General features: G+C 47.8%; 1 protein-coding gene across 3 annotated transcripts; it reads left to right on the top strand.

The window, feature by feature from the left end:
• ZSCAN2 (zinc finger and SCAN domain containing 2) lies at window positions 1-26,424 on the top strand. 3 transcript variants are annotated; one of them, XM_003268471.3, is made up of 3 exons: window positions 1-150; window positions 3,399-3,912; window positions 23,289-26,424. In XM_003268471.3, the coding sequence occupies exons 2-3, from the start codon at window positions 3,507-3,509 to the stop codon at window positions 24,725-24,727; spliced, it is 1,845 nt and encodes a 614-aa protein (XP_003268519.2). In that variant the 5' UTR covers window positions 1-150; window positions 3,399-3,506; the 3' UTR covers window positions 24,728-26,424. The 3 variants fall into 3 exon arrangements, with proteins under 3 accessions (XP_003268519.2, XP_003268520.1, XP_030670818.1); XM_003268472.3 differs by lacking the exon at window positions 23,289-26,424 and adding an exon at window positions 18,650-18,954; XM_030814958.1 differs by having other exon boundaries at window positions 34-203; window positions 23,289-25,825.
• Window positions 26,425-27,135: the final 711 nt, after the last annotated feature.

Genomic DNA, 27,135 nt, shown 5'->3' with positions numbered 1-27,135 from the left:
AATGAGCGCGGCGGTGGGCAGGCCTCTCCCGTCCATTGTTCTCGGTGCCCCACGGGCTTGAGCCGGGGTGAATCTGGAGGGGCCGGGCCGAGCCCGGGGGCGCTTTTGTACGTGAAGCAGCCGCTAGAGCAGGACCTGGTCTCCCGAGAGGTGAGTCGGAGAGGCAGGCCTGGAGCCGCGCGGACCCCGAGCAGTAGCCCGAGGTGAGGGAATAGCGGGCCTGGAGCCAGCTGCTGGCAGCTCTGCTGGGGGAGGGGCGTCGGGGTCGCGCTCCATGTCCTGCGGGCCCTGCAGCCCAGATTTACGCGCCGGCTCCGCTCCGCGAACCGTCCCGGACGCGTCTCTCTGGCGGAGAGCTCCTTGCGTCTCCTACCGACAAGCTCAGGCTTTGGACGGGAAGGGGCATTCGACGACATCCCGCGCAGCGTACACGTTTTTACAGATGGGGAAACTGAGGTTCAGAGGGGGCGTGTCGTGCCCCAAGTCAGACCGCAAATTAGCTGACCCGGCACACTTTTCCCAGGCTCCCAAGTAGGAAGAGTTCTCTTACACCATATGCCAGTGTTTCTTCTAGTCACTTGAGTAAATACAAGTTGAGAGCTTCGGTTTTCCCACTAGCTTTTATTTTCTTTTTGTCCTTTTTTTTTTTTTTTTTTTTTTAGCTTTTGTAAACTTTTCTCCCCTTTTCATTGAGGGGGGGTTGTTAGTTGAGTCTTTATGATATAGTAATGATTTTTTTTAAATTTTTTTATTTTTGTAGAGACAGGGTCTCACTCTGTTGCCCAGGTTGGTCATGAACTCCTGGCCTCAAGCCATCTTCCCCCCTCGGCCTCCCAAAGTGCTGGAATTACAGGCGTGAGCTACAGCACCTGGGCTAAAAATAATTTTGTATTGCTTTTATAATATTTTAAGTCGTTTGCAATTCCACTGCTTTCAATACTTTGTAGATGCCGTCCCGTTCTTTTTTCCTGTGAGTTTTTTTTTTTCTTTGAGACGGAGTCTCGCTCTGGCACCCAGGCTTGAGTGCAGTGGCGCGATCTCGGCTCACTGCAAGCTCCGCCTCCCGGGTTCACGCCATTCTCCTGCCTCAGCCTCTCCGAGTAGCTGGGACTACAGGCGCCCGCCACCACGCCCGGCTAATTTTTTTATATTTTTAGTAGAGACGGGGTTTCACCGTGGTCTCGATCTCCTGACCTCGTGATCCGCCCGCCTCGGCCTCCCAAAGTGCTGGGATTACAAGCGTGAGCCACCGCGCCCGGCCTTTTTTTTTTTTTTTGAGACAGAGTTTTGCTCTTGTTGCCCAGGCTGGAGTGCAGTGGCCTGATCTCCGCTCACTGCAACCTCTGCCTCCTAGGGTCGAGCAATTCTCCTGCCTCAGCCTCCGGAGTAGCTGGGATTACAGGCATGCGCCACCACGCCCGTCTAATTTTGTATTTTTAGTAGAGACGAGGTTTCTCAGTGTTGGTCAGGCTATTCTCAAACTCCCGACCTCAGGTGATCCGCCCGCCTCAACCTCCCAAAGTGCTAGGATTACAGGTCTGAGCCACCGCGCCCGGCTGTGAGTTCACTTTTAAAGGGAATTGAGGACTTGCTGTGTCTATGGTTTTTCTGCCCTGCTGATTTTGTGTTTATCCATTATTTTCATATCAGAAGGATTATCTTAAATCATTAATGATTAATCTTTGTCAGTATAATGTTTTTTTTTTGAGACGGAGTCTCGCTCTGTTGCCCAGGCTGGAGTGCAGTGGCGCAATCTCGGCTCACTGCAAGCTCGGCCTCCCAGGTTCACGCCATTCTCCTGCCTCAGCCTCTCCGAGTAGCTGGGACTACAAGCGCCCGCCACCACGGCCGGCTAATTTTTGGTATTTTTAGTAGAGACGGGGTTTCACCGTGGTCTCGATCTCCTGACCTCGTGATTCGCCTGTCTCGGCCTCCCAAAGTGCTGGGATTACAAGCGTGAGCCACCGCGCCCGGCCTGTCAGTATAATTTTTTAAATATTAAAAACACAGCGTAATGTGCAGATCTTAAATTTCATATGTTTGCTCTTGTGCTGCCATTGCCAAATGAAGATATTGAAAATTTCCATCATCCTAGAAGGCTCCTTTGAGCCCCTTTCCTGTCATTACCACCCAAAGGTAGCCGTTATTATAACAGTTTATTTTCTTTTTTTTTTTTTTTCTCTGAGAGTCTGGCTCTTTCGCCCAGGCTGGAGTGCAGTGGCACGATCTCGGCTCACTGCAACCTCCTTCTCCCAGGTTCAGGCAATTCTCCTGCCTCAGCCTCCTGAGTAGCTGGGATTACAGGCGCCCGCCACCATGCCTGGCTAATTTTTGTGTTTTTGGTAGAGACGGGGTTTCACTGTATTGGCCAGGCTGGTCTCGAACTCCTGACCTCAAGTGATCCGCCTGCCGAGGCCTCCCAAAGTGCTGGGATTACAGGCAACCGCGCCAAGCCTATAGCACAGTTTCTAATACATGCTACTATATGGGTGTGTCATAGTTTGTTAGCCATTCCCTGCTGCTGGATTTTTAAGGACTCAATTTTTTGGTGTTTTTTTTTCAAGATAAAGTACTGAGGGGCCGAGGCTGGATTGGAGAGTATAGGCATGTTTTAAACTTCATACTTAAAGTATGGTAATAATGCAGTTGAGATATTGCCTTTCTTCCAATGAAGCTCAGAGTGCTTTGACATTTGATCCATTGCTAATCCGTAAGATGCCCCCATAAAAACAGAAACATGAGTGTTATTGTCTTTATTTATTAGGTGGTCACCGAGTTTGGTGACTAGGTTGTATATTAGGTCAAGGTCACACAGTGCAAGTCGAAACTGACTTATGAGAGTCCTCAGTATTTCAGTCATGGGTTTTTCCCGGGGACTTTGCATTTGTGATAGTCATTCTTTGGTGTTTTGGAAGGAACAATGCTGTATTTTTTTGTGCTTGGGATTTTTTTTTTTTTTTTTTTGAGACGGAGTCTCACTCTGTTGCCTGGGCTGGAGTGCAGTGGCGAGATCTCTGCTCACTGCAACCCCTGCCTCCTGGGTTCAAGAGATTCTCCTGCCTCAGGCTCCCAAGTAGCAGGGACTACAGGCCCCCGCCACCACGCCCGGCTAATTTTTGTATTTTTAATAGAAATGTGGTTTCACCTTACCTCAGGTGATCTGCCCACCTCGGCCTCCCAAAGTGCTGGGATTACAGGCATGAGACACTGTGCCCAGCCTTCTCTTACCACAGAGAGATGTTTTCAGGAATAAGCCATTTTTTTCTGTAAGAGGAACAGGAAACGTCTGTTGGTTTGCATATGTAAGGACCACTTGGTTGTCTGACCTGGGCTTTTGTGAGTTAGATTGCTTTAGGACAGTCTACCTATAGATTATGGTTCTCTTTTTTGTTTCTCAGAGGGACTACTTGTTGATATTTGAGGAGGGAGGTGTCTTACCTGAGAGCCTGGCTGGAGAAGACTGAGGTCCAAGGCTTGAAGCCTAAGTGATTGCCCCAGGACCGTGGATGATGGCTGCAGAGATCCCGAGAGTGACCACTTCGCTGAACCCCTTGGTCCAGGTGCCTCAAGAGGAAGATAGACAGGAGGAGGAGGTCACCACCATGATCCTAGAGGATGACTCCTGGGTGCAAGAAGCTGTGCTGCAGGAGGATGGCCCTGAGTCTGAGCCCTTTCCCCAGAGTGCTGGCAAGGGCAGCCCCCAGGGGGAGGTGACCAGGGGACCACAGGGTGCACTCGGCCGCCTCCGAGAGCTCTGCCGGCGCTGGCTGAGGCCAGAGGTACACACCAAGGAGCAGATGTTAACCATGCTGCCAAAGGAAATTCAGGCTTGGCTGCAAGAGCATCGGCCTGAAAGCAGTGAGGAGGCAGCGGCTCTGGTGGAAGACTTGACCCAGACCCTTCAGGACAGTGGTGAGACGCAGAACCTCATAGGGAGAGGGCGGGAGCACCCTAAAGGTAGAGGAGTGTGGTGTTTCGGAGGAGGAGAAGGTGGTGTCCAAGACAGAGTGGGGGGCCAGCGCCATCCCTCTGCTCTGTCTGCAGGCAGTCAGTGTGTTCAGCCTTTTAGTGTCCTCACTGTGTGCAATGTCAGCTCCAGAACTGCTAGGTGGGGCTTAGAGCTACATTTGAATTGCAAGCACAGTTTTTACTTCTATGTTTATTTGGAGTGGTTGGGAAGGTGATGGAAGTTAAACAAGAGGAGATGGAGACCCCTGGCACCTTCACTTGGTTGTGCAAGAAACATCCAAATAGTTCTTGGAATTAGAGAAAACAATCTGATATTTTCAACATGATTTTTTTTTCTTTTTTGAAACGGAGTCTCACTCTGTCACCCAGGCTGGGGTGCAGTGGCACAATTTTGGCTCACTACAACCTCTGTCTTCTGGGTTCAAGCAGTTCTCCTGCCTCAGCCTCTTGAGTAGCTGGAATTACAGGCGCGCGCCACCACGCCTGGCTGATTTTTGTATTTTTAGTAGAGACGGGGCTTCACCATGTTAGCCAGACTGGTCTCAAACTCCTAACCTCGTGATCCGCCCACCTCAGCTTCCGAAAGTGCTGGGATTACAGGCATGAGCCACCATGCCTGGCCCCAAAGTGGTTATTTTTATGAAACCAAGAGAAATGACAGGTAAATCAGCCAATAACTAGGGACTTTCTGTGGTATAAAGTAATCCTGGGCTCTTAAAATCGTAATTTCAAACTTGAGCTCTTTGCAATAGTTACTCTATTTTTTTCCGGTGTTACTAATAAGTATTGGGATCCTGGCTTGCCGTTTAACTGCTCTGTCTCCCTCCTGGTTTTCCGTTGTAAAGTGGACTCACTTGATGACCAAATATTTACTTCAGATGTACCTGTGCCTTTGGGGCTGTCTCAGGGCTCGAAGGATATGGCTGCCTTTGTGCTGATGAAAACTACGGAAGTTCAGAGAAGGGAGCATGGAGAGGAGAGGTCAGGTCAGAGAAGGCTTCCTGGAGGAGGTGACACCTAAGCAGGAGGTTGTAGAAGGGAGTAGTGTGTGGCAGCTGAGAGGAGCTGTGCTGAGCAGAGGCTCGGAAGGGCAGAGCTACGGTAGTTTATACCTTTGGGTGACAGGAGAGCTGGCTGATTGGAGTGGCAAGCGTGTTTTTAGGAAGTGGTAGGAAGTAGAGTTTGGGGGAAGGGTGGGTGAGGGCTTGGACTGAATGTCTTTGGCCTCAGCGGGTTCTTGAACTAGGGCCCCAAGGGGCATGGGAGGAAGCGGAGTTTGGCAACAGGATGTAGGTTTGATTAGGGTAGTGAGAGGCTAGGGGCAGGAGAGCAGCCAGGAAGCTCTCTTGTCTTCGGGTGTGCAGTGATGGGGGTCAGCCCCAGATGGGGCACGTGTAAGAGAGAACTGATAGTCACCATGGCTAGCACTTTCCAAGCTCTTTCTGCAAGCCAGGAAATATGCTTAGCATCTAATATGGAAAACTCATGTAATCTTCACCACCCTGGAAGATAAGCAGGATTATCATCACCAGAGATCCCTTGAGATCATGTGCCTTTGTACCAGGCAGAACCAAGATTTGAACTTACGTGTCTGCGGACATGGCCCATGTTTTTAAGCATTGTCACATGTTTGATTCTAAGAGACACTTCTTAGTGGGTGTTGGAAGTTGAGGATGCAGATGGAATTAAGACAGTGACTACAGAGCATCTGGCCTGGAGGATTCAGAGGACTGGGAAGAGAAGAGAAGGAAACAAGGGGGTTTGGGGCAGAGACTATCACAAACTCCAGGGACTGGGAGAATGAGTAGAGCTGTCCTCTGGAGAAAGGGACTGACGCTGAAGGTCTGCAGTGACCCAGCCCTGCCCTGGGCACCTTCAGGCCTGTCTCACTAAGAATCCATTGTCATTTCACAGATAGGAAATATAACTGCAGGAAGCTCACACGGCTGTTAAGTGGTAGAGCCAGGATTCAAACCCAGACCTGTCTCTGCATAGAGATCTCAGTTTTGCTTGAAGCAAAGTGCTTGATTTTCTTTGGCCCTGAAAAAATAACTGCATTTTATTCCTCCTATTAAAATAAGCAAACCTGTCTCCCTATTACACAACTGTCTTTGCTTCCCTTCTGGTGGAGGTGACCAGTTTGTAATGAACTTCTGGATCTCCAGTCAGATACTATGGAGGAGAGAGTGATGGAGGGCTGAGGAGAGGCCTCAGGTTGTTATTTGGTTGGGGAGGCACAGAGCAGAGGTTCAGGTCTCAGCAGGTGTCAGAGGTGATTACAGCCTTTCCTATCCAGCTTGCAGCAGAGACTTTGTGCCTTTCATCTTTAACTGGGCACCTGAGATGGGAACCAGTGGGGACCATCCCAGACACATGGGTTTGTCTGTCCCCTGCCTTCTGTCTCTGAGATTGTCTTTGTTGATCTTTGTTTAACAAACGCCCTGACTTTCCTCATGATTGCTCACAGGAGTCCCTGCATTTGTCTTCATCCCTTCTCAAACATTTACTCGACATAAGGCCGCGTGACCTCTATTCTGTTTGTCCAGCTTATGACCTTTGGACACATTCACCCAGCACAGAACACTTCCAGGCCTGGTTAGTCAGTGGCGATTTAATGTTTTTCTAACGGGAACCTCTGGGCACTCACAATTCAAGTACCTTCTAATTGTAATGAAGATCGGACCTATATTAATAGATTAAGTGGTAGAGCTTATGTCTTTCTGTGACTGTTTCCTGAGGACATTTTACTGTCCATACCCAGCCCTAATCCAGGTGTGTGGAGTTTCTCACCTGAATTCTTGGAGCAGCTGCCAAACTGAACCTGTCTTCAGCTTCTGCCCCTTCATCGCAGCTCTTCCACTTCTACCAGAGTGATGGGGGCACTCCTGCTTAAAAACCTTCATGAGCTTCCCAGTATCTACCAAATCAAGCATGACCTCCGTGTTCTGCTTGGAATCCGTGGCTCTATGGGACCTGACCCAGACCTCCCCTGCAGTCTGTTCCAACCCTGACCCCCCATGCTCTATCCCCACTCCATTCATACCAGATCTTGCTCTTTCTTGAACACAGCCTGTGCTTTTGTTTTTGTTTTTGTTTTTTTGAGACAGGGTCTTGCTCCGTCCCCAAGGCTGGAGTGCAGTGGTGCCATCTGGGCTCACTGCAACCTCCGCTTCCTGGGTTCAAGTGATTCTCCTGCCTCAGCCTCCCAAGTAGCTGGGATTACAGGTGCGTGCTACCATGCCCAGCTAATTTTTGTATTTTTAGTAGAGACAGGGTTTCATCACGTTCGTAAGACTGGTCTCGAACTCCTGACCTCAGGTGATCCACCCACCTTGGCTTCCCAAAGTGCTGGGATTACAGGCGTGAGCCACCACTCCTGGCCCTTGCTCCTGGATTTTTGGCATGGAATAGCCTTGTCCCATCTCTGTGATAAAATCCCAGTTGTTCTTTGAGTGCCCACCCGTGGAGACCCTCTTCATAAAGCTGCTCTTAAACCCTGTCCCTTTTCCCCATCCCCAGTTCCACACACCTGGGAGCACCTCTAATCACCTCTGCTAGAAGTTGTCTCCCCCAGAACATTTGGGTTCTCTCTCTTGGCTTTTTATCATAGTTCACCTTCTTTTCTGTTTATATGAATACTTGTCTTATTTCTTCTAGGAACCTGTAAAATCCTAGAAGACAAGGAACCTGTCTTTTTCCTTTCTCTTTCATTCCCCCTCTTCCCTCTCTTCCACACTACTCCCTCTTCCTTTCCCTCTCCCTTCAGTATCATGAACCTCTGAGGCCCACCCTAGAACTCCTGAATCAGACACTTTGAGGGTGGCTGGGCGCGATGGCTCACGGCTGTAATCCCAGCACTTTGTGAGGCCGAGGCGGGTGGATCACTGGAGGCCATGAGTTCGAGACCAGCCTGGCCAACATAGTGAAACCCCCATCTCTACTAAAAATACAAAAAAAAATCAGCCAGGTGTGGTGGCATGTGCCTGTAATCCCAGCTACTTGGGAGGCTGAGGCAGGAGAATCGCTTGAACCTGGGAGGCGGAGGTTGTAGTGAGCCGAGATTGCGCCATTGCACTCCAGCCTGGGTGACAGCAAGACTCTGTCTCAAAAAAAAGAAAGAAAGAAACTTTGAGGGTGATGCCCAGCATTCTTGTAAGTGATCCTGATTCAAACTCTAGTTTGAGAACCTCTGCACTAGACCTCTGTAGACCTCTGGTTCTCAAACTCAGCCGCACATTAGAATTACCTGGGGGCCTGGAGCCTACTCCAGGGATTCTAATTTTCTGATTTAATTGGTTTGGGGTATGGCCTGGGCAAGGGAGTTTTGAAAGTGCCCAGGTGGTTCTATTATGCAGCAAAGTGTAAAGACCACTGCCGTGGAGCTTTGTTCTTCAGGGGGTGGTCAGTGGGCCAGCAGTATAGGCTCACCTGAGAGTTTGTTAGGCATAGGACTGTCAATCTCACCCAGCCCTGCTGAAGCAAATTTGCATTTGACAAGATCTCCAGGTGATTCCTATGCTCTTTGAAGTTTGAAAAGCACTACCCAGGAGAGGAATAGAGGTTATCAACTTCATGCCTACTCTTGTCCAACAGTTGAGTGAAAGAGTCACAGCTGACCTCTCCAGCCATCCTCAGCATCATCTGGCTTTCAGCCATCAGAGGCAACAGGTGATTTGTTTTGAGCTTGCTGCCCCAGCAAAATGCTCCCTTAATGACCACAAATGAACACATACATTCATTTGTCTCAGCCAGAAAGGGAGTGGAGAGTGGTAGAGCTTATGTCTTTTTAAAGCTACAATTCTTAGCTTCAAAATAAAATTACTTTTATATATATATATATATACACATATATATCTGATATATATCATATGAGATATATATACATATATATCTATTATATATCTGATATATATCATATGAGATATATATACACATATATCTATGATATATATCATGAGATATATATACACATATATATCTATGATATATATATATCTCATATGATATATATATATGAGAGAGAGAGAGAGAGACAAAGTTTCACTCTGTCAACCCAGGCTGTAGTGCACTGGTGTGATCATAGCTCACTATAACCTCGAACTCTTGGCCTCAAGTGATCCTCCTGTTTCACCCACCCAAAGCACTGCGATAACAGGAATGAGCCACTGTGCCCAGCCCAAAAATTACTTTTAATTTACTCAAATATTTGAAAAGTATACCAGACAGAATTCTTAGGGAGCGGTAATGTTACACCTATGAAATGTTTGGCATTCATTTATTTCACCTGATAACAGTCCATTGGTGTTTTTATCAGCAGTTTTTCAAGCAGCCAGAGTTCAGGGGGAACAATGCTCCCAGTCCCACTGGGCTTGCCAGGGCAGCGCTCTAATGCGGAGAGCCCCAGTGAGAATGGAGCTGGGCATACCCTATATCGGAACCACTTCTCTATTTTAGACCAGTGGCTGAGACACAGGGGTAGGTCACAGTTAGGCAGGAAGGGGCTGGAGAAGAATTTTGAGCCAAACACACACCAAAGCACCAAAGATCGTGACCAGTTTATTTCATTGTTACAGAAAAGTCAGGTCTATCCCCTATTGACATGAGTCTTCCCCATGTTCATTCTGGTATGCTCTATGGTGTGGGACAGAAAGAGGAGGCCTGTGGCCAGGCGAGGACACGCAGGCAGTTTGGGAGGCCAAGGTGCACGGATCACTTGAGGTCAGGAGTTCGAGACCAGCCTAGCCAACATGGTGAAACCCTGTCTCTACTAAAAATACAAAAATTAGGTGGGCTTGACAGGAGGTGCCTGTAATCCCAGCTACTCCAGAGGCTGAGGTAGGAGAATTACTTGAACCTGGGGAGGCGGAGATTGCAGTGAGCCAAGATTGTGCCACTGCACTCCAGCCTGGGTGACAAAGCAAGATCTTGTCTCAAAAATAAAAAATGGCCATGGGAATTTGTGCTATGCACGTGAGGCCAGAGCACACGTGGCAAGTGCAAGAAATACAAGGACCATTGGCTTAGATCGAGCTATGGTGGCAGCTTTTGTCCACTGACAGATAAGGGGAGAGGTCCTGTGGCCCTTTAGGAACTGTTCCAGTGAAGGATTTTTGGACAGTGGTCAAATCATTTTGAAAAAACTAAAATTGGATACCTACTTTACAGCTTACAAAGAAATAGATCCCTGCTTTACAAGTTACACAAAAATAGATCCCAGATGGATTATAGATCTGTAATAGACAGGATCTGAAATGACACATGAGAGAATATTTTTGTAATCTTAGCATGCGGGAAGGACTTTCATGTTTGTTTGACAGGAACCTCTAGGCACTCACAATTCTATAAGTATGAAGTGTGAATAAGCAATACAGAAGTCATCAAAGCTAGATTGGACTCAAAACAGAAGTCTTTCCTTTTTTTTTTTTTTTTTTTTTTTTGAGATAGAGTCTCACCCTGTCGCCCAGGCTGGAGTGCAGTGGCGCCATCTCGGCACTGCAACCTCCGCCTCCCGAGTTCAAGTGATTCTCCTGCCTCAGCCTCCCGAGTAGCCGGGACTACAGGCACCCACCACCACTCCCGACTAATTTTTGTATGTTTAGAAGAGATGGGGTTTCACCATGTTGGTCAGGCTGGTCTCAATCTCCTGAACTCAGGCAATCCGCCCGCCTCTGCCTCCCAAAGTGCAGGGATTACAGGCGTGAGCCACTGCACCCAGCCAAAACAGAAGTGTTTCACATAAAAAACGATACTGTGAATCAAGTGAAAAGATAGCATACACATTAGGAGGAAATATTTGCATCCAAGTCTGTAATGTAGCAGATCATGAGTCAAAATCCTTGATCTACAAGAGCCTCTGCAAATTCATAAGAAAAATCAACCAAGTAGAATAAAAGGTAAAAGATATAAACAAGCAATTTAGAAATGAAGAATTAAAAATTATGAAAATATGGCTGGGCGTGGTGGCTCACGCCTGTTATCCCAGCACTTTAGGAGGCCAAGGTGGGCGGATCACGAGGTCAGGAGTTCGAGACTAGCCTGATCATCATGGTGAAACCCCGTCTCTATGAAAAATACAAAAATTAGCTGGGCATGGTGGCATGCGCCTGTAATCCCAGCTACTCAGGAGGCTGAGGCAGGAGAATTGCTTGAACCCGGGAGGCAGAGGTTGTAGTGAGCTGAGATCGCACCACTACACTTCAGCCTGGGCGACAGCGAGATTCCGTCTCAAAAAGAAAAAAAAAAGAAAATATGTTCTTATGAATTATCAGGGAAAATACCTATTACAGCAAGATACTATTAGATACTATTATTGCACCTAGCAGACCATCAGATTTAAGAGTGTTTCTAGGCCAGGCGTGATGGCTCACACCTGTAATCCTAGCGCTTTGGGAGGCCAAGGCAGGTGGATCACCTGAGGTCAGGAATTCAAAACCAGCCAGGCCAACATGGTGAAACCCCATCTCTACTAAAAATACAAAAATTAGCTGGGCATGGTGGCATGCGCCTATAGTCCCAGCTACTCAGGAGGCTGAGGCAGAGAATCTCTTGACCTGGGAGGCAGAGGTTGCAGTGAGCAGAGATCACACCACTGTACTCCAGCCTGGGCAACAGAATGAGACTCTGCCTCAAAAAAAAAAAAAAAAAAGAGAGAGAGAGATGGGGTCTCACTCTATTGCCCAAGCTGGTCTTAAATTCCTGGCCTCTGCCTTGGCCTCCCAAAGTGCTGGGATTACAGGCATGAGCCAACATGTTTAGCCCATATATTATTTTGTATTATTTTAACAATTTTTAGAATACAGGTCAGTAGCGTTAAGTACATTCACATTGTTGTACAATCACTAGTATCCATCTACAGAGCTTTTTCCTCTCAAGCTGAAACTCTGTGTCCATTAAACCATAATTCTGCATTCCCCTCCCCCAACCCCTGGCAATGACCATTCCACTTTCTCTGTGATTTTGATGACCCTAATACCTCGTATAAGCGGTTTGTCTTTTTGTGTCTGGCTCTTTTCACCTAGTATAATGTCTTCAAGGTTGAGGCCAACCCATTTTGGAGCATGAGTCAGAATTTCATTTCCTTTTTAAAGCTGAATAATGTTTCACTGTATGTATATACCATATTTATTCACCTGTTGATGGACATTTGGGTTGTTTCCACCTTTTGGCTGTTGTGATTCATGTAATTCTTGAACATGATACACAAATATCTGTTCTAGTCTGGGCTTTCAGTTTTGGGGGGGTTATATACTTAGAATTAAAATTGCTGGATTAGGCCAGGTGTGGTAGCTGACGCTTACAATCCCAGCACTTTGGGAGGCCAAGGTGCACGGATCACTTGAGGTCAGGAGTTCGAGACCAGCCTAGCCAACATGGTGAAACCCTGTCTCTACTAAAAATACAAAAATTAGGTGGGCTTGACAGGAGGTGCCTGTAATCCCAGCTACTCCAGAGGCTGAGGTAGGAGAATTACTTGAACCTGGGGAGGCAGAGGTTGCAGTGAGCCAAGATTGTGCCACTGCACTCCAGCCTGGGTGACAAAGCGAGATCTTGTCTCAAAAATAAAAAATAAAAAAAGTGAGACATTCTTACCTATATCCTTAATGCCTGACTCATTTCTGTGTTTTGGGAGGCTGAGATGGGAGGTGAGAGGATCACTTGAGCCCAGGAGTTCAAGGCAAGCCTGGGTGACATAGTGAGACCCCATCTTTTAAGAAAAATTTAGCCAGGTGCAGTGGCTCATGCCTGTAATCCCAACATGTTGGGAGGCAGAGGCGGACGGATCACGAGGTCAGGAGTTCGAGACCAGCCTGGCCAACATGGTGAAACCCCGTCTCTACGAAAAATACAAAAAAAATTAGACGGGCATGTGGTGGTGTGCACCTGTAATCCCAGCTACTGGGGAGGCTAAGTTAGGAGAATTGCTTGAACCCAGGAGACAGAGATCACGCCACTGCACTCCAGCCTGGGTGACAGAGCAAGACTCCGTCTCAAAAAAAAAAAAAAAAAAAAAATTTTTTTTTTTAATTAGCCAGGCATGGTGGCACACACCTATAGTCCCAACTACTTGGGGGCTGAGGTGGGAGGATCTCACTTGAGCCTGGGAGGTCAAGACTTAAGTGAGCCGAGATCCCACCACTGCACTCCAGCCTGGGAGACAGTGATATACTGTCTCAAAAAACAACAACAGGCCAATCGTGGTGGCTCACACTGTCATCCCAGCACTTTGGGAGGCTGAGGCGGGTGGATCACCTGAGGTCAGGAGTTTGAGACCAACCTGGCCAACACGGTGAAACCCCATCTCTACTAAAAATACAAAAATTAGCTGGGAGTGATGGTGGGCGCCTGTAATCCCAGCTACTCAGGAGGCTGAGGCAGGAGAATCGCTTGAACCCGGGAGGCAGAGGTTGCCAAGATCGCGCCAATGCACTCCAGCCTAGGCGACAGAGCAAGACTGTCTCAAAAAACACAAAACAAAACAGAAAACAACAACAAGAACAAAGTGGGCCGGGCACGGTGGCTCACGCCTGTAATCCCAGCACTTTGGGAGGCCGAGGCGGGCGGATCACGAGGTCAGGAGATCGAGACCATCCTGGCTAACACGGTGAAACCCCGTCTCTACTAAAAATACAAAAAAAAAATTAGAAAAAAAAAAAAAAAGCCGGGCGAGGTGGCAGGAGCCTGTAGTCCCAGCTATGCGGGAGGCTGAGACAGGAGAATGGCGTGAACCCCAGGGGGCGGAGCCTGCAGTGAGCCGAGATCGCGCCACTGCACTCCAGCCTGGGTGAAAGAGCAAGACTCCGTCTCAAAAAAAAAAAAAAACAAGAACAAAGTGGATGTCTGGGCCATCCAGCCTCTTACTCATAAGCCTGCTTCCTCAGAAGCCGCCTCCCTACATCTACTCATATCTACAGAATGTGCTCCTCTTGGCATCCTGGAGTAGCCAAAGCCATTTCTATCAGTAAAATTTTTTTTTTTTTTTTTAATTCCCAACTGCCACCATCTCCTCTCATCTCCATTCACAACATGGTAAGAATATTATTTTTGTGTCTGACCAAAACCAGTTTCTGAGTTTTCATTTTCTTAATTGGCCACCAATAAATAAAGGAGGGACTCGCCTCCCTAGAATGTGCTCTGCTGTGTGCTCTGGATCTCATAGGGGCCAGCCTTTCTCAGGGAGCCTGGAGGGGGCCAGGGATCCCTTTTTTTTTTTTTTTTTTTTTTTTTTTTTTTTTTTGAGACGGAGTCTCGCTCTGTCGCCCAGGCTGGAGTGCAGTGGCGCGATCTCGGCTCACTGCAAGCTCCGCCTCCCGGGTTCACGCCATTCTCCTGCCTCAGCCTCTCCAAGTAGCTGGGACTACAGGCGCCCGCCACCACGCCCGGCTAATTTTTTGTATTTTTAGTAGAGACAGGGTTTCACCGTGGTCTCGATCTCCTGACCTCGTGATCCGCCCGCCTCGGCCTCCCAAAGTGCTGGGATTACAAGCGTGAGCCACCGCGCCCGGCCTGGGATCCCTTATTCTTCCCGGCTCAGTGACTTTTTCCCATTTTGGAGGCCTTTGTCAGGCAGATCACCTGAAGGGCCACTCTTTTCTGCCCTGTAGAATGACTCCTGTGTCTCTCTGTTCTCAGAGGGCAACTTGTGAAGAACTGCCAACCCTCCTTTGGTCTTCGCTGGATAGCAGCGGTCTTTGTAAAGATAGGACTGGTCTTTGAGCAGTACAGTGAAGGGGTTATTGGGCCTGGATTCTACTTAGAGGGACCTCTGTAGTGAGGTTTATGATATGTTATACAGCAGCGTAGAAATGACCTTCTAAGGGCCAGGCGCGGTGGCTCACACCTGTAATCCCAGCACTTTGGGAGACCGAGGCAGGTGGATCACGAGGTCAGGAGATCGAGACCATCCTGGCTAACACGGTGAAACCCCGTCTCTACTAAAAATACAAAAAAATTAGCTGGATGTGGTGGCGGGCGCCTGTAGTCCCAGCTACTCGGGAGGCTGAGGCAGGAGAATGGCATGAACCCGGTAGGCGGAGCTTGCAGTGAGCTGAGATCATGCCACTGTACTCCGGCCTGGATGACAGAGTGAGACTGCGTCTCAAAAGAAAAAAAAAAAAAGGAAATGACATTCTAACCAAAATTGGGATTGGGAGGAATAAGGTGGTTTTATAGGATATGTTCTTTGATTGTCTTGTTTGTAATACCTGGGAGTTCAAAGACTTGACATTTAAAAGAAGATAGCCCCATAAATTAAGTATCACACTTAAAGGCTGCCAGATTTTAAAGAAATTCTTTCATATGTTCATCTAATAGTTTGATGATGCTATTTGGATTTTTTGTTTTTTGTTTTAACATTTAAATCTTAGATCCATTTAGGATTTGTCCGTTTCTGGGTCCAGCTTGTATTTTTCCATTTGAATTGAATTTTTCCAGTTTTCCCTAACTAGTTCTTCCAGCATCATTTATTGTATGTTGTGTCTCTTCTCCATGGATTTAAGAGGCCAACCGTATTGTATGCTAAATTTTCATAGTCATTATACAGATTCTCTTTTCTGTTCTCCTGGCCTGTCTATTCATGTTCCACTTGTATTAAATTCTGAACTTAGTATCTATTGAATCTATTTCTGGAGTTTTTATTTTGTTTATTTGGTCTGATTGTCTATTAATGTTTTAATTATTGAGATTTCATAATGTTTTTGTTTTTGAGACAGAGTCTCGCTCTGTTGCCCAGGCTGGAATGCAGTGGCATGATCTCGGTTACACTGCAACCTCTGCCTCCTGGGTTCAAGCGATTCTCCTGCCTCAGCTTCCCAAGTAGGTGGGATTACAGGCGCCCACCACCACACCCAGCTAATTTTTGTGTGGGGTTTCACCATGCTGGCCAGGGTAGTCTAGAACTCCTGACCTCAGGTGATTCACTCGCCTCGGCCTCCCAAAGTTTTGGGATTACAGGCGTGAGCCACTGCACCTGGCCAAGATTTCATAATGTTTTAACATCTGACAGAGATAGTCCCTCTCCCCTCCAATTTTAGTCAATAATCTTTCTTTTTTTTTTTTTGAGATAGAGTCTCACTCTGTCACCCAGGCTGGAGTGCGGTGGCGCAATCTCTGCTCACTGCAACCTCCACCTCCTGGGTTCAACGATTCAACGATTCTCCTGCCTTAGCGTCCCAAGTAGCTGGGATTACAGGCATGTACCACCGTGCCCAGCTCATTTTTGTATTTTTAGTAGAGATGGGGTTTCACCATGTTGGCCAGGCTGGTCTCGAACTCCTGACCTTGTGATCTGCCCACCTCTGCCTCCCAAAGTGGTGAGATTACAGGTGTGAGCCACTGCTCCTGGCCTCTTTTTTTTTTTTTTTTTCCCCAGAGACAGAGTCTCTCTCTGTCACCCAGGCTGGAGTACAGTAGCATGATCATAGCTTACTATAACCTCAAACTCCTGGCCTCAAGCAATCCTCCCACCTCAGGTTCCTGAGTAGCTGGGACTACAGGCAAGTGCCAACACACCCGGCTAATTTTGTTATTTTTTGTAGAGATGAGGTCTTGCTGTGTTGCTCAGGCTGGTCTTGAACTCCTGACCTCACGCAGTCCTCTCACCTCAGCCACCCAGAGTGCTGGGATCCTGGCAATAATCCCATCTTTCTTAATGTTTATTTTTGCAAACCTCTACCGCAGCTGCATGCTTTACCAGTTTTAAATGTGAATTCTTTGAACTCCCAGGTTATTACAGATGAGGCAATCAGCGAATATATCCTATAAACCACCTTATTTCTCCCGACCCCAGTTTTGGTTAGAATGTCATTTCTACACTGCCGTATAACATTTACAAGCTCTGTAATCACCCTAATTGCCATGGTAGTTTTAGTCTTCATTCTAAAGTTAAATTTATTAGGTGTTCACCCCCCTAGTAGTCCATTAATTTGTGTACGTTCAAAGCTGTTTGCCTATAGGTTTATACTTGAAGGATAGTTTTGTCGAATATAGAGAAATCTTTTTTTTTTTTTTCCTGAGATAGAGTTGCCCAGGCTGGAGTGCAGTGGCGCTATCTCAGCTCACTACGACCTCCGCCTCCTGGGTTCAAGCAGTTCTCCTGCCTCAGCCTCCCGGGTAGCTGGGATTACAGGCACGTGCCACCACACCCAGCCTGAATATAGAGAAATCTGAAACCAGTTGATTTTCTTTCCCCTTGTAAGTGATTTGATCCTTTTGGTGTTGTCCACTGGTCTCACTGTTAGTCACCCTGGGTTAGTTTTTGTTGGCCCATGGTATAGCTTTCACAGGTTCTTATATCCTTATAGGTTATATCTTTAAGTATTAGTTCTTTTTTTTTTTTGAGATGGAGTCTCGCTCTGTTGCCCAGGCTGGAGTGCAGTGGTGCAATCTCAGCTCACTGTAACCTCCACCTCCCGGGTTCAAGCGATTCTCCTGCCTCAGCCTCCTGGGTAGCTGGGACTACAGGTGTCTGTCACCACACCCAGCCAATTTTTGTATTTTTTTAGTAGAGACGGGCTTTCACCATATTTATTGGCCAGGCTGGTCGCGAACTGCCGACCTTGTGATCCGCCTGCCTCGGCCTCCCAAAGTCCTGGGATTACAGGCGTGAGACACCGCGCCCTGGCCTTTAAGTACTAGTTCTATTGCTTTGTTTTTTTGAGAACTCCAGTTATGTTTACTGATTGTCCTTTTGCCTAACTTCTGTTTCTATCTTTTTGTTTAAGATAGGGTGTCACTCTGTCACCCGGGCTGGCATCCAGTGGTACAAACATGGCTTACTGCAGCCTCTGCCTCCTGGCCTCAAGCAATCATCCTGCCTTGGTCTCTTAAGTAGCTGGGTCTACAAGTGTGTACAGCCACACCTGGCTAATTTTTGTATTTTTTTGTAGAGACGATGGGGTGTTGCCATGTTTCCCAAGCTGTCCCAAACTGCTGGGCTCAAGCGATCCACCTGTCTTGGACTCCCAAAGTGCTGGGATTACAGACCTGAGCCAACGCACCTGGCCCTCCATCATTCTTTTTAATCCTTTTAACCTGTTCCTTTGTTTCCATTTCCTGTCATTGCTTTCTTATTTTGGTCCTCTTTTTCCCATTCTGTGCTTTCCAAGATGCCTATTCCCATTGTGCTCCTTTTGCTGTTGTCTTCATTTCTCTGGCTGATTTTCCCTCCTTTCCTGAGTTCTTCTAGTGTACATTTAATGTCTTCCCATTGTCTCACCGTCCCTTCTTCAAGCTCTACTCTGTGGTATTCCTTTATAAAGGCAGTTGCCTCACTTAATTATTTTTATGGATGGAAATGATCACTTTTCTCAGTAATAGTAATTCCTTGGGCCGGGCGCAGTGGCTCAAGCCTGTAATCCCAACACTTTGGGAGGCCGAGGCAGTTGGATCACTTGAGGTCAGGAGTTCGAGACCAGCCTGGCCAACATGGTGAAACCCCATCTCTATTAAAAATACAAAAACAATGAGCCGCGGGTGGTGGTGTGCACCTGTAATTCCATCTACTCAGGAGGCTGAGGCAGGAGAATCGCTTGAACCCGGGAGGCAGAGGTTGCAGTGAGCCAAGATTGTGCCACTGCACTCCAGCCTGGATGACAGAGTGAGACTTCATCTCACAAAAATAAATAAATAAATACCTTGGATTAATGTGCGTGGGTCAAAGGCTCTTTCCTTCTCTGCTTTCCAGAAACAGCTTCCTGCGTACATGGCTGCCCTGTGTGATTCCGGTTGCAGCCTCACCTCCTTTGCCTCTCTGAACCAAAGAAGCCAGCCCTGCTTACCCCAGTTCCCAAACACAGGAAGTGACTTTCTGCCTGAGCTTTCTGAGTTCTGTTCCCTCTCACCCCAGGGTTTTCCATGCTTATTCATTGCACTTCCTTCCTCATTGCTTCTACGAGTCTGCTGTTTTGGGAAGCCCTGACATGTATTTTGGTGTCTACATATTTTATCTTCTGATTTCACTGAAAATAAAATTGGATTTTACTTGTTTTCCTTGTTGCTTCCGAGCTCATTCGAGAGCTAACCAGTTCTGATTTTAAAACAGCAAAAACAGCCTTATTAGCTAATGTTACCTATTCAATTACTAAAATCACCCAAAAATATGTTTTTGGGCATGTTAGTTTGCTAAAAATAAATCAGGGCCTTGGCCTGCAGGTTCTTCTAGAAGAGAGATGATAGCAGGGCTCTATGCTCAAAACTTGCCAAAAAACTGTCTTCCGGCCAGACATGGTGGCTCACGCCTATAATCCCAGCACTCTGGGAGGCTGAGGTGGGCAAATCACCTGAGGTTGGGAGTTCGAGACCTGTCTGACCAACATGGAGAAACCCTGTCTCTACTAAAAATACAAAATTAGCCAGGCGTGATGGCACATGCCTGTAATCCCAGTTACTTGGGAGGCTGAAGCAGGAGAATCGGTTGAGCCCGGGAAACAGAGGTTGCAGTGAGCCAGGATCGCACCACTGCACTCCAGCCTGGGCAACAAGAGCAAAACTCTGTCTCAAAAAAAAAAAAACTGTCTTCCATGGCCAGGTGCAGTGGCTCGCGCCTGTAATCCCAGCACTTTGGGAGGCCAAGGCGGGCGGCTCACTTGAGGTCAGGAGTTTGAGACCAGCCTGGCCAACGTGGTGAAACCCTATCTCTACTAAAAATACAAAAATTAGCCACGCGTGTTGGCGTGTGCCTGTAGTCCCAGCTACTCAGGAGGCTGAGGCAGGAGAATTGCTTGAACCTGGGAGGCGGAGCTTGCCCTGAGCCAGGATTGCGCCCCTGCACTCCAGGCTGGGTGACAGAGTGAGACTCCAGAAAAAACCAAAACTGTCTTGCAGGAAGTTGAGGAAGCACAGAATTCCTGGTTCTGCCAAGTCAGAGTATACCTTGTGCCTGTATCTGTCCCCTAGTGATATGAGGGGTGGGGCTGGAGGGCAATTCTATGAACCCACAGATTACCAGCAGCATGTGTGTCAGTGTAAGCATAGAGTGTAATTATATGCCTGTTTTCAACTTTAAAGGTGATCATTTGGCCAGGAGTGGTGGCTCATGCCTGTCATCCCAGCACTTTGGGAGGCCAAGGCAGGAGGATCACTCAAGCCCAGGAGTTTGAGACTAGCCTGGGCAACATAGCAAAACCCCATCTCTGCAAAAATACAAAAAAGTTAGCTGGGTGTGGTGGCATACATCTGTGTAATCCCAGCTACCTGCAAGGCTAAGATGGGAGGGTCACCTGAGCCCAGGAAGTCGAGGCTACAGTGAGTTGCAGTCTCGCTACTGTACTACCACCTCGGTGACAGACTGAGACCTTGTCTCAAAAAAATAAAAAATAAAAATAAATGTGATCTTAAATTGACTGAAGGCAAGAGTGGAGCCCAGGTCCTGCCTGAGAGGGGCATGTCCAATTTTATCATGTTCGTATGTGAGAGTTTACATTAACTTAGAGAAAATTAATTGAGCATCTAACCTTAAATAAAGTTTTTTAGCTTTAATAATGGAAATGTCACTAGGAGTTCCAGCGCGATGGCTCACGCCTGTAATCCCAGCACTTTAGGAGGCCCAGGCAGGCGGATCACCTAAGGTCAGGAGTTTGAGACCAGCCTGGCCAACATAGTGAAACCCCATCTCTACTAAAAATACAAAAATTAGCCAGGCGTGGTGGTGTGCACCTGTAGTCCCAGCTACTCTGGAGGCTGAGGCAGGAGAATCTCTTGTACTCAGGAGGCTGAGGTTGCAGTGAGCCGAGATCCCGCCACTGCAGTCCAGGCTGGGTGACCAAGTGAGACTCTGTCTCAAAAAAAAGAAAAAAGTGCAGCTTTTTTTAGGATTGAGGTCAAGAGGGAAATGTCCTCCTCAGGCTCATCAAGAGGACATTGTATGGTATAAACAATGTCATCAACAACTTCCTGGCAGCATTAATGTTCCCAACAGCCATTAATTTTTTTTTTTTTTTTTTTTTTCCCGAGACGGAGTCTTGGCTCTGTTGCCCAGGCCGGAGTGCAGTGGTGTGATCTCGGCTCACCAAAACATCCACCTCCCGGGTTCTAGTGATTCTCCTGCCTCAGCCTTCCAAGTAGCTGGGATTACAGGTGCCTACCACCATGCCTGGCTAATTTTTTTGTATTTTTAGTAGAGACGGGGTTTCACCATGTTGGTCAGGCTGGTCTCAAACTCCTGACCTCAGATAATCTACCCACCTTGGCCTCCCAAAGTGCTGGGATTACAGGTGTGAGCCACCATGCCCAGTGTCGGCCATTAATTTCTAATGACACTTCTTAGAGTGTCAGCCAGGGCTGTGAAGCCAACACACTGTTCAGTAAACACACTTCTGCCGGGGGTCAGAATAGTGTGATCCAGGCTCAGCTCTCTGCTGCTTTGGCCTCATCCTCGGGTAGATTTTACAGTCCCTCATCTAAGGAAGGGGCTATGTTCTTCTAGCAGTCCTCCCTAATGATTTCTTTTACTCAAGTATTTGGGCAGTGGAAGCTTTAACAAGTTCCTGGAAGACATTTTATATTACCAATTAAAGATCTATTCATGGCCGGGCATGGTGGCTCACGCCTATAATCCCAGCACTTTGGGAGGCCGAGGCGGGCAGATCAAAAGGTCAGGAGATCGAAACCATCCTGGCTAACATGGTGAAACCCTGTCTCTACTAAAAATACAAAAAATTAGCTGGGCGTGGTGGCGGGCGCCTGTAGTCCCAGCTACTCGGGAGGCTGAGGCAAGAGAATGGCGTGAACCCGGGAGGCAGAGCTTGCAGTGAGCCGTGATCGCGCCACTGCACTACAGCCTGGGCCACAGAGCGAGACTCTGTCTCAAAAAAAAAAAGATCTGGGCCAGGTGCGGTGGCTCGCGTCTGTAATCCCAGCACTTTGGGAGGCCGAGGTGGGCGGATCACAAGGTCAGGAGATCGAGACCATCCTGGCTAACACGGTGAAACCCCATCTCTACTAAATACAAAAAATTAGCTGAGCGTGGTGGCAGGCGTGCCTGTAGTCCCAGCTACTCGGGAGATCGCGCCACTGCACTCCAGCCTGGGTGACAAAGCGAGACTCCATCTTAAAAAAAAAAAAAAAAAAAAAAAAAAAAGATCTATTCATAAGCTCCCACTGCAGACAAATTTGAGGGCTCTTTTAACAATCCAGTTAACTTGCTTCTAGTCATTGGTATACACACCTAGAGTCCTTATTGCACGGGCTCTGTCATCTTTCCTGTGTCTTAAATACAAAGTAATGAGGTCATAAACACCAGATACATGTTAATACAAGAAATTATTATATAAGCTCCTCTTAAAAGGAGACTGAGCTTCAGGGAAATGTCTATGATACCAATAAAAAAAACTCATTCATGCACTCATGACATTGAATTCAGCACCAGGCATTATGGTGAGTGTGGGGGTAATTGGGTAGGTACCCTGTTTTATGTCCTTTAAAATTCCCACCTGACCTCATTTTCAGATGAAGACACAGGTAGTGGGGACATGGAACCCAAATCTTTAAGGCTTTGAAATTCTGAGTGATTGCCACAAAGATTATGAGGCCTGACAACCAGTCGGAATGAAATAAGCCTGGGGTTTTTTTTTCCTTCAACTTTTAAGTTCAGGGGTACGTGTGCAGGATGTGCAGGTTTGCTACAAAGGTAAATGCATGCCATGGTGTTTTACTGCACAGATCATCCCACCACCTGGGTATTAAGCCCAGCATCCATTAGCTATTCTTCCTGATGCTCTCCCTCCCCCTCCCCCACAGGCCCCAGGGTGTGTTATTCCCCTCCATGTGCTCATGTGTTCTCTTCATTCAGCTCCTGCTTATAAGAGAAAAGATGCAGTGTTTGGTTTTCTGTTCCTGTGTTAGTTTGCTGAGGATAATGGCTTCCAATTCCATTCATGTCCCTGCAAAAGATATGATCTCATTCCTTTTTATAGCTGCATAGTATACCATGGTGTATATGTACTACATTTTCTTCATCCAGTCTATCATTGATGGGCATTTGGGTTGATTCTATGTCTTTGCTATTGTGAATAGTGCAGCATTGAACATATGTGTGCATGTATCTTTATAATAGAATGATTTATATTCCTTTGGGTATATTAAACCTGATTCTATGTCTTTGCTATTGTGAATAGTGCAGCATTGAACATATGTGTGCATGTATCTTTATAATAGAATGATTATATTCCTTTGGGTATATTAAACCTGATTATTAAAGGCTTTCAGGATTTCCTAGCCTCTTTGTGTTCACTGGAAGTTTAATTTTTATAAATTCCCCTTAGTTTCCTTTTGTCATCATGACAGGGAGTTGAGTAGACATTGTATGTTTTTCTTCATTGTTTCAGATTTTGAGATACAGAGTGAAAATGGGGAGAACTGTAATCAAGACATGTTTGAGAATGAATCACGTGAGATATTCTCAGAAATGCCTGAAGGTGAAAGTGCTCAGCACTCCGATGGGGAAAGTGACTTTGAGAGAGATGCTGGCATCCAGAGGCCCCAGGGACACACCCCAGGTGAGGACCACGGGGAGGTGCTCTCTCAGGACAGGGAAGTTGGCCAGCTCATAGGCCTGCAGGGCACCTACCTGGGGGAGAAGCCCTACGAATGTCCCCAGTGTGGGAAGACCTTCAGCCGGAAATCCCACCTCATCACACACGAGAGGACCCACACAGGAGAGAAATACTACAAATGTGATGAATGTGGAAAAAGCTTTAGTGATGGTTCAAATTTTAGTAGACACCAAACCACTCACACCGGGGAGAAGCCCTACAAATGCAGAGACTGTGGGAAGAGCTTTAGCCGGAGTGCCAACCTCATAACCCACCAGAGGATCCACACGGGGGAGAAGCCCTTCCAGTGTGCTGAGTGTGGCAAGAGCTTCAGCAGGAGTCCCAACCTCATTGCACATCAGCGCACCCACACGGGAGAGAAACCCTACTCATGCCCCGAGTGTGGAAAGAGCTTTGGCAACCGATCCAGCCTTAACACGCATCAGGGGATCCACACTGGAGAAAAGCCCTATGAATGTAAAGAATGTGGCGAAAGCTTTAGTTACAACTCCAACCTAATCAGACACCAGAGAATCCACACAGGAGAGAAACCCTACAAATGTACTGACTGCGGGCAGAGGTTCAGCCAGAGTTCAGCCCTCATCACCCACCGGAGAACCCACACAGGAGAGAAACCCTACCAGTGCAGTGAGTGTGGGAAAAGCTTCAGCCGCAGCTCCAACCTGGCCACGCACCGGAGAACCCACATGGTGGAGAAGCCCTATAAGTGTGGGGTGTGCGGGAAGAGCTTCAGCCAGAGCTCCAGTCTGATTGCACACCAGGGCATGCACACAGGGGAGAAACCCTATGAGTGCCTGACATGTGGGGAGAGCTTCAGCTGGAGCTCCAACCTCCTCAAGCACCAGAGGATCCACACGGGAGAGAAGCCCTACAAATGCAGCGAGTGTGGGAAATGCTTCAGCCAGCGCTCCCAGCTCGTAGTGCACCAGCGGACCCACACGGGCGAGAAGCCCTACAAATGCCTCATGTGCGGCAAGAGCTTCAGCCGGGGCTCCATTCTGGTCATGCACCAGAGAGCCCATTTGGGAGACAAGCCCTACAGGTGCCCTGAGTGTGGGAAAGGCTTTAGCTGGAACTCAGTCCTCATTATACATCAGCGAATCCACACTGGGGAGAAGCCCTACAAATGCCCCGAGTGTGGCAAAGGCTTCAGCAACAGCTCTAACTTTATCACACATCAGAGAACTCACATGAAAGAGAAACTTTATTGAAGTGGCAAAGAGCGAAAGTGAGGGACTGGCCTGGAGTGGGAGTTGCCACACTGCCCCAACAGTGATTCCCTTTCAAAGAGCTGTGCTTCCTAAACATTCTGGGGGGTTTTGACAGAATCTTCCCCTTGCTCATCCTCATTTCCAGGACACTGTCGTTTTAGTGGTCTGAGTCAAGTCCCGTATACGTTCAAGAACAGGGCATAGGAGTGGAAGGTCTGGAAAGTTGGGTCTTTTTCCCTTACATTGGGTGACTTGATTGGCCCCCTCTGATGATTCCTCTGTGCCTCAGTTTCCTCTTTGGTAAAATGGGGGGGAAATGTTTCTCCATGTGGAATGGAAGACAGCATGGCCCACAACGTGGGCCGAGTCCTCAGAGAAATACTGGAAATCACTTGTGTGGTTCTGGTCGTTTTGTTGTTTTGCTGCCACTCTGTTGGGCTAAGGTGCCTTCACCCCAAGCGGTTAGTGTTCCAGGGCTCCCTGCGCATGCTAGAATCTGCTCTTCTGGCTTTGGTGTCTTGGGCTTTGATTTCAGGTCAAAATGGAGGGGTTTCTCCAGTTCTGAGTCACCCACATGAAGGTAAAGCCCCTTTCTATTTCCAGAAAGTGTCAGGAGCACAGAAACTTGAGGAAGTACAGCCTGGAGCCAGTGTCCCAGCGTCCTTTCCATTGGTAAGAGTAGGACAGGGCCTTCAGGAAAGGGGTAAACTGAGGACATTTCAGTGCTTGCTTTTGTCTCTGGCTACTGTCCTGTGGTACGTCAGCTACCAGGGGAACACATTTTTTCTCGTGGGGTTTTGTCCTGGAGAGTGTAGTGAAGTCCGAGAGCCCCAGCTGCCAACCCATGGTGGATGGTAACTTCTGTCTCATCAAGAGTAAAACAGTCCTGTACGCAGCAGGGTGGGTTTGTGCCTTTGGCCCAACGGATACATAGCCCCATAATTTCTGAATTATTCTATGCACTTGTTTCCCTCTTCTTTTATTTTTTATTTGATATATGCCAACCTAGAATCCTGTCGGGTAGCTTTTGTATACTAAGAACATTATTATTTTTTATTATTATTATTATTTTTTTGAGACGGAGTCTCACTCTGTCACCCAGGCTGGAGTGCAGTGGTGCGATCTCAGCTCACTGCAAGCTCCGCCTCCCGGGTTCACGCCATTCTCCTGTCTCAGCCTCCCGAGTAGCTGGGACTATAGGTGCCCACCACCACCCCCGGCTAATTTTTTTATTTTTTATTTTTAGTAGAGACGGGGTTTCACCGTGTTAGCCAGGATGGTTTCGATCTCCTGTCCTCGTGATCCGCCCGCCTTGGCCTCCCAAAGTGCTGGGATTACAGGCATGAGCCAGCGCACCCGGCCAAGAACATTATTTTTAAAGAAGTGCTAACTTTGAGGATGTATCTGTTCCCTGGAGATATTTGGGCTTGAATCCTTGAATCAGGAGTTTGTCCTACAGGTGTTGCCCTTGATTTCGGGGTGCTACCAGGGCTTTGTTCTCGAGATCCTTGCACCTGGAGAGTGAAGACGGGCATGATGGCAGGTGAAGGGGTTTGCTGTGAAGGAAGAGGAGATAAGGCGTTGCGAGGAAATGGGAAACTGCCTCCTCCTACACATGGGGCCTGTGCTCAGAATGGGCTTAGTTCTTATAGGATGGATGCTCAGTATTTCTTAATAAAGTAGAGTTCCATTCTTTTCCTGAGTCTGTCTTTTACTGTGTTAAAAACCTGAACTAGGCTGGGTGTGGTGGCTCACACCTGTAATCCCAACACTTTTGGGAGGCTGAGGCGGGTGGGTCACGAGGTCAGGAGATCGAGACCATCCTGGCTAACACGGTGAAACCCCGTCTACTAAAAATACAAAAAATTAGCCGGGCATGGTGGCGGGCGCCTGTAGTCCCAGCTACTTGGGAGGCTTAGGCAGGAGAATGGCATGAACCCAGGAGGTGGAGCTTGCAGTGAGCCGAGAGTGCACCACTGCACTGCAGCCTGGGTGACAGAGCAAGACTCCATCTCAAACAAAAAGTCTACAATAAATGGTACAAAGAGCTGGCACAGTGGCTCACACCTGCAATCCCAACACTTTGGGAGGCCGAGGTGGGTGGATTGCCTGAGCTCAGGAGTTCAAGACCTCCCTGGGCAACATGGCAAAACCTCGTCTCTACAAAAAATACAAAAAGTAGCTGGGCGTGGTGGCAGGCGCCTGTGGTTCCAGCTACTCTGGAGGCTGAGGCAGGAGAATAGCTTGAACCCGGAGGGGCAGAGGTTGCAGTGAGCTGAGGTCGCCCCACTGCACTCCAACCTGGGTGACAGAGCAAGACTCTGTCTTCAAAAGGAAAATAAAAAGAAAAGCAAGCAAAAGATAACCAAAAACACAATCGCTTCACCCTCAGCGTGGCCCTCCGGTCC

This window comes from Nomascus leucogenys, chromosome 6 (assembly GCF_006542625.1).
Source record: "Nomascus leucogenys isolate Asia chromosome 6, Asia_NLE_v1, whole genome shotgun sequence".
NCBI classification, from domain to species: Eukaryota; Metazoa; Chordata; class Mammalia; order Primates; family Hylobatidae; genus Nomascus; species Nomascus leucogenys.
This window is presented reverse-complemented; position numbering and strand designations above follow the sequence as displayed.

Excerpts from the sequence above, each read along its gene's own strand:
- ZSCAN2 (XM_003268471.3), top strand. The coding sequence starts at position 3,507 with ATGATGGCTGCAGAGATCCCGAGAGTGACCACTTCGCTGAACCCCTTG. Across the intron at positions 3,913-23,288 it reads CCAGACCCTTCAGGACAGTG|ATTTTGAGATACAGAGTGAA; the intron begins GTGAGACGCAGA and ends TCATTGTTTCAG.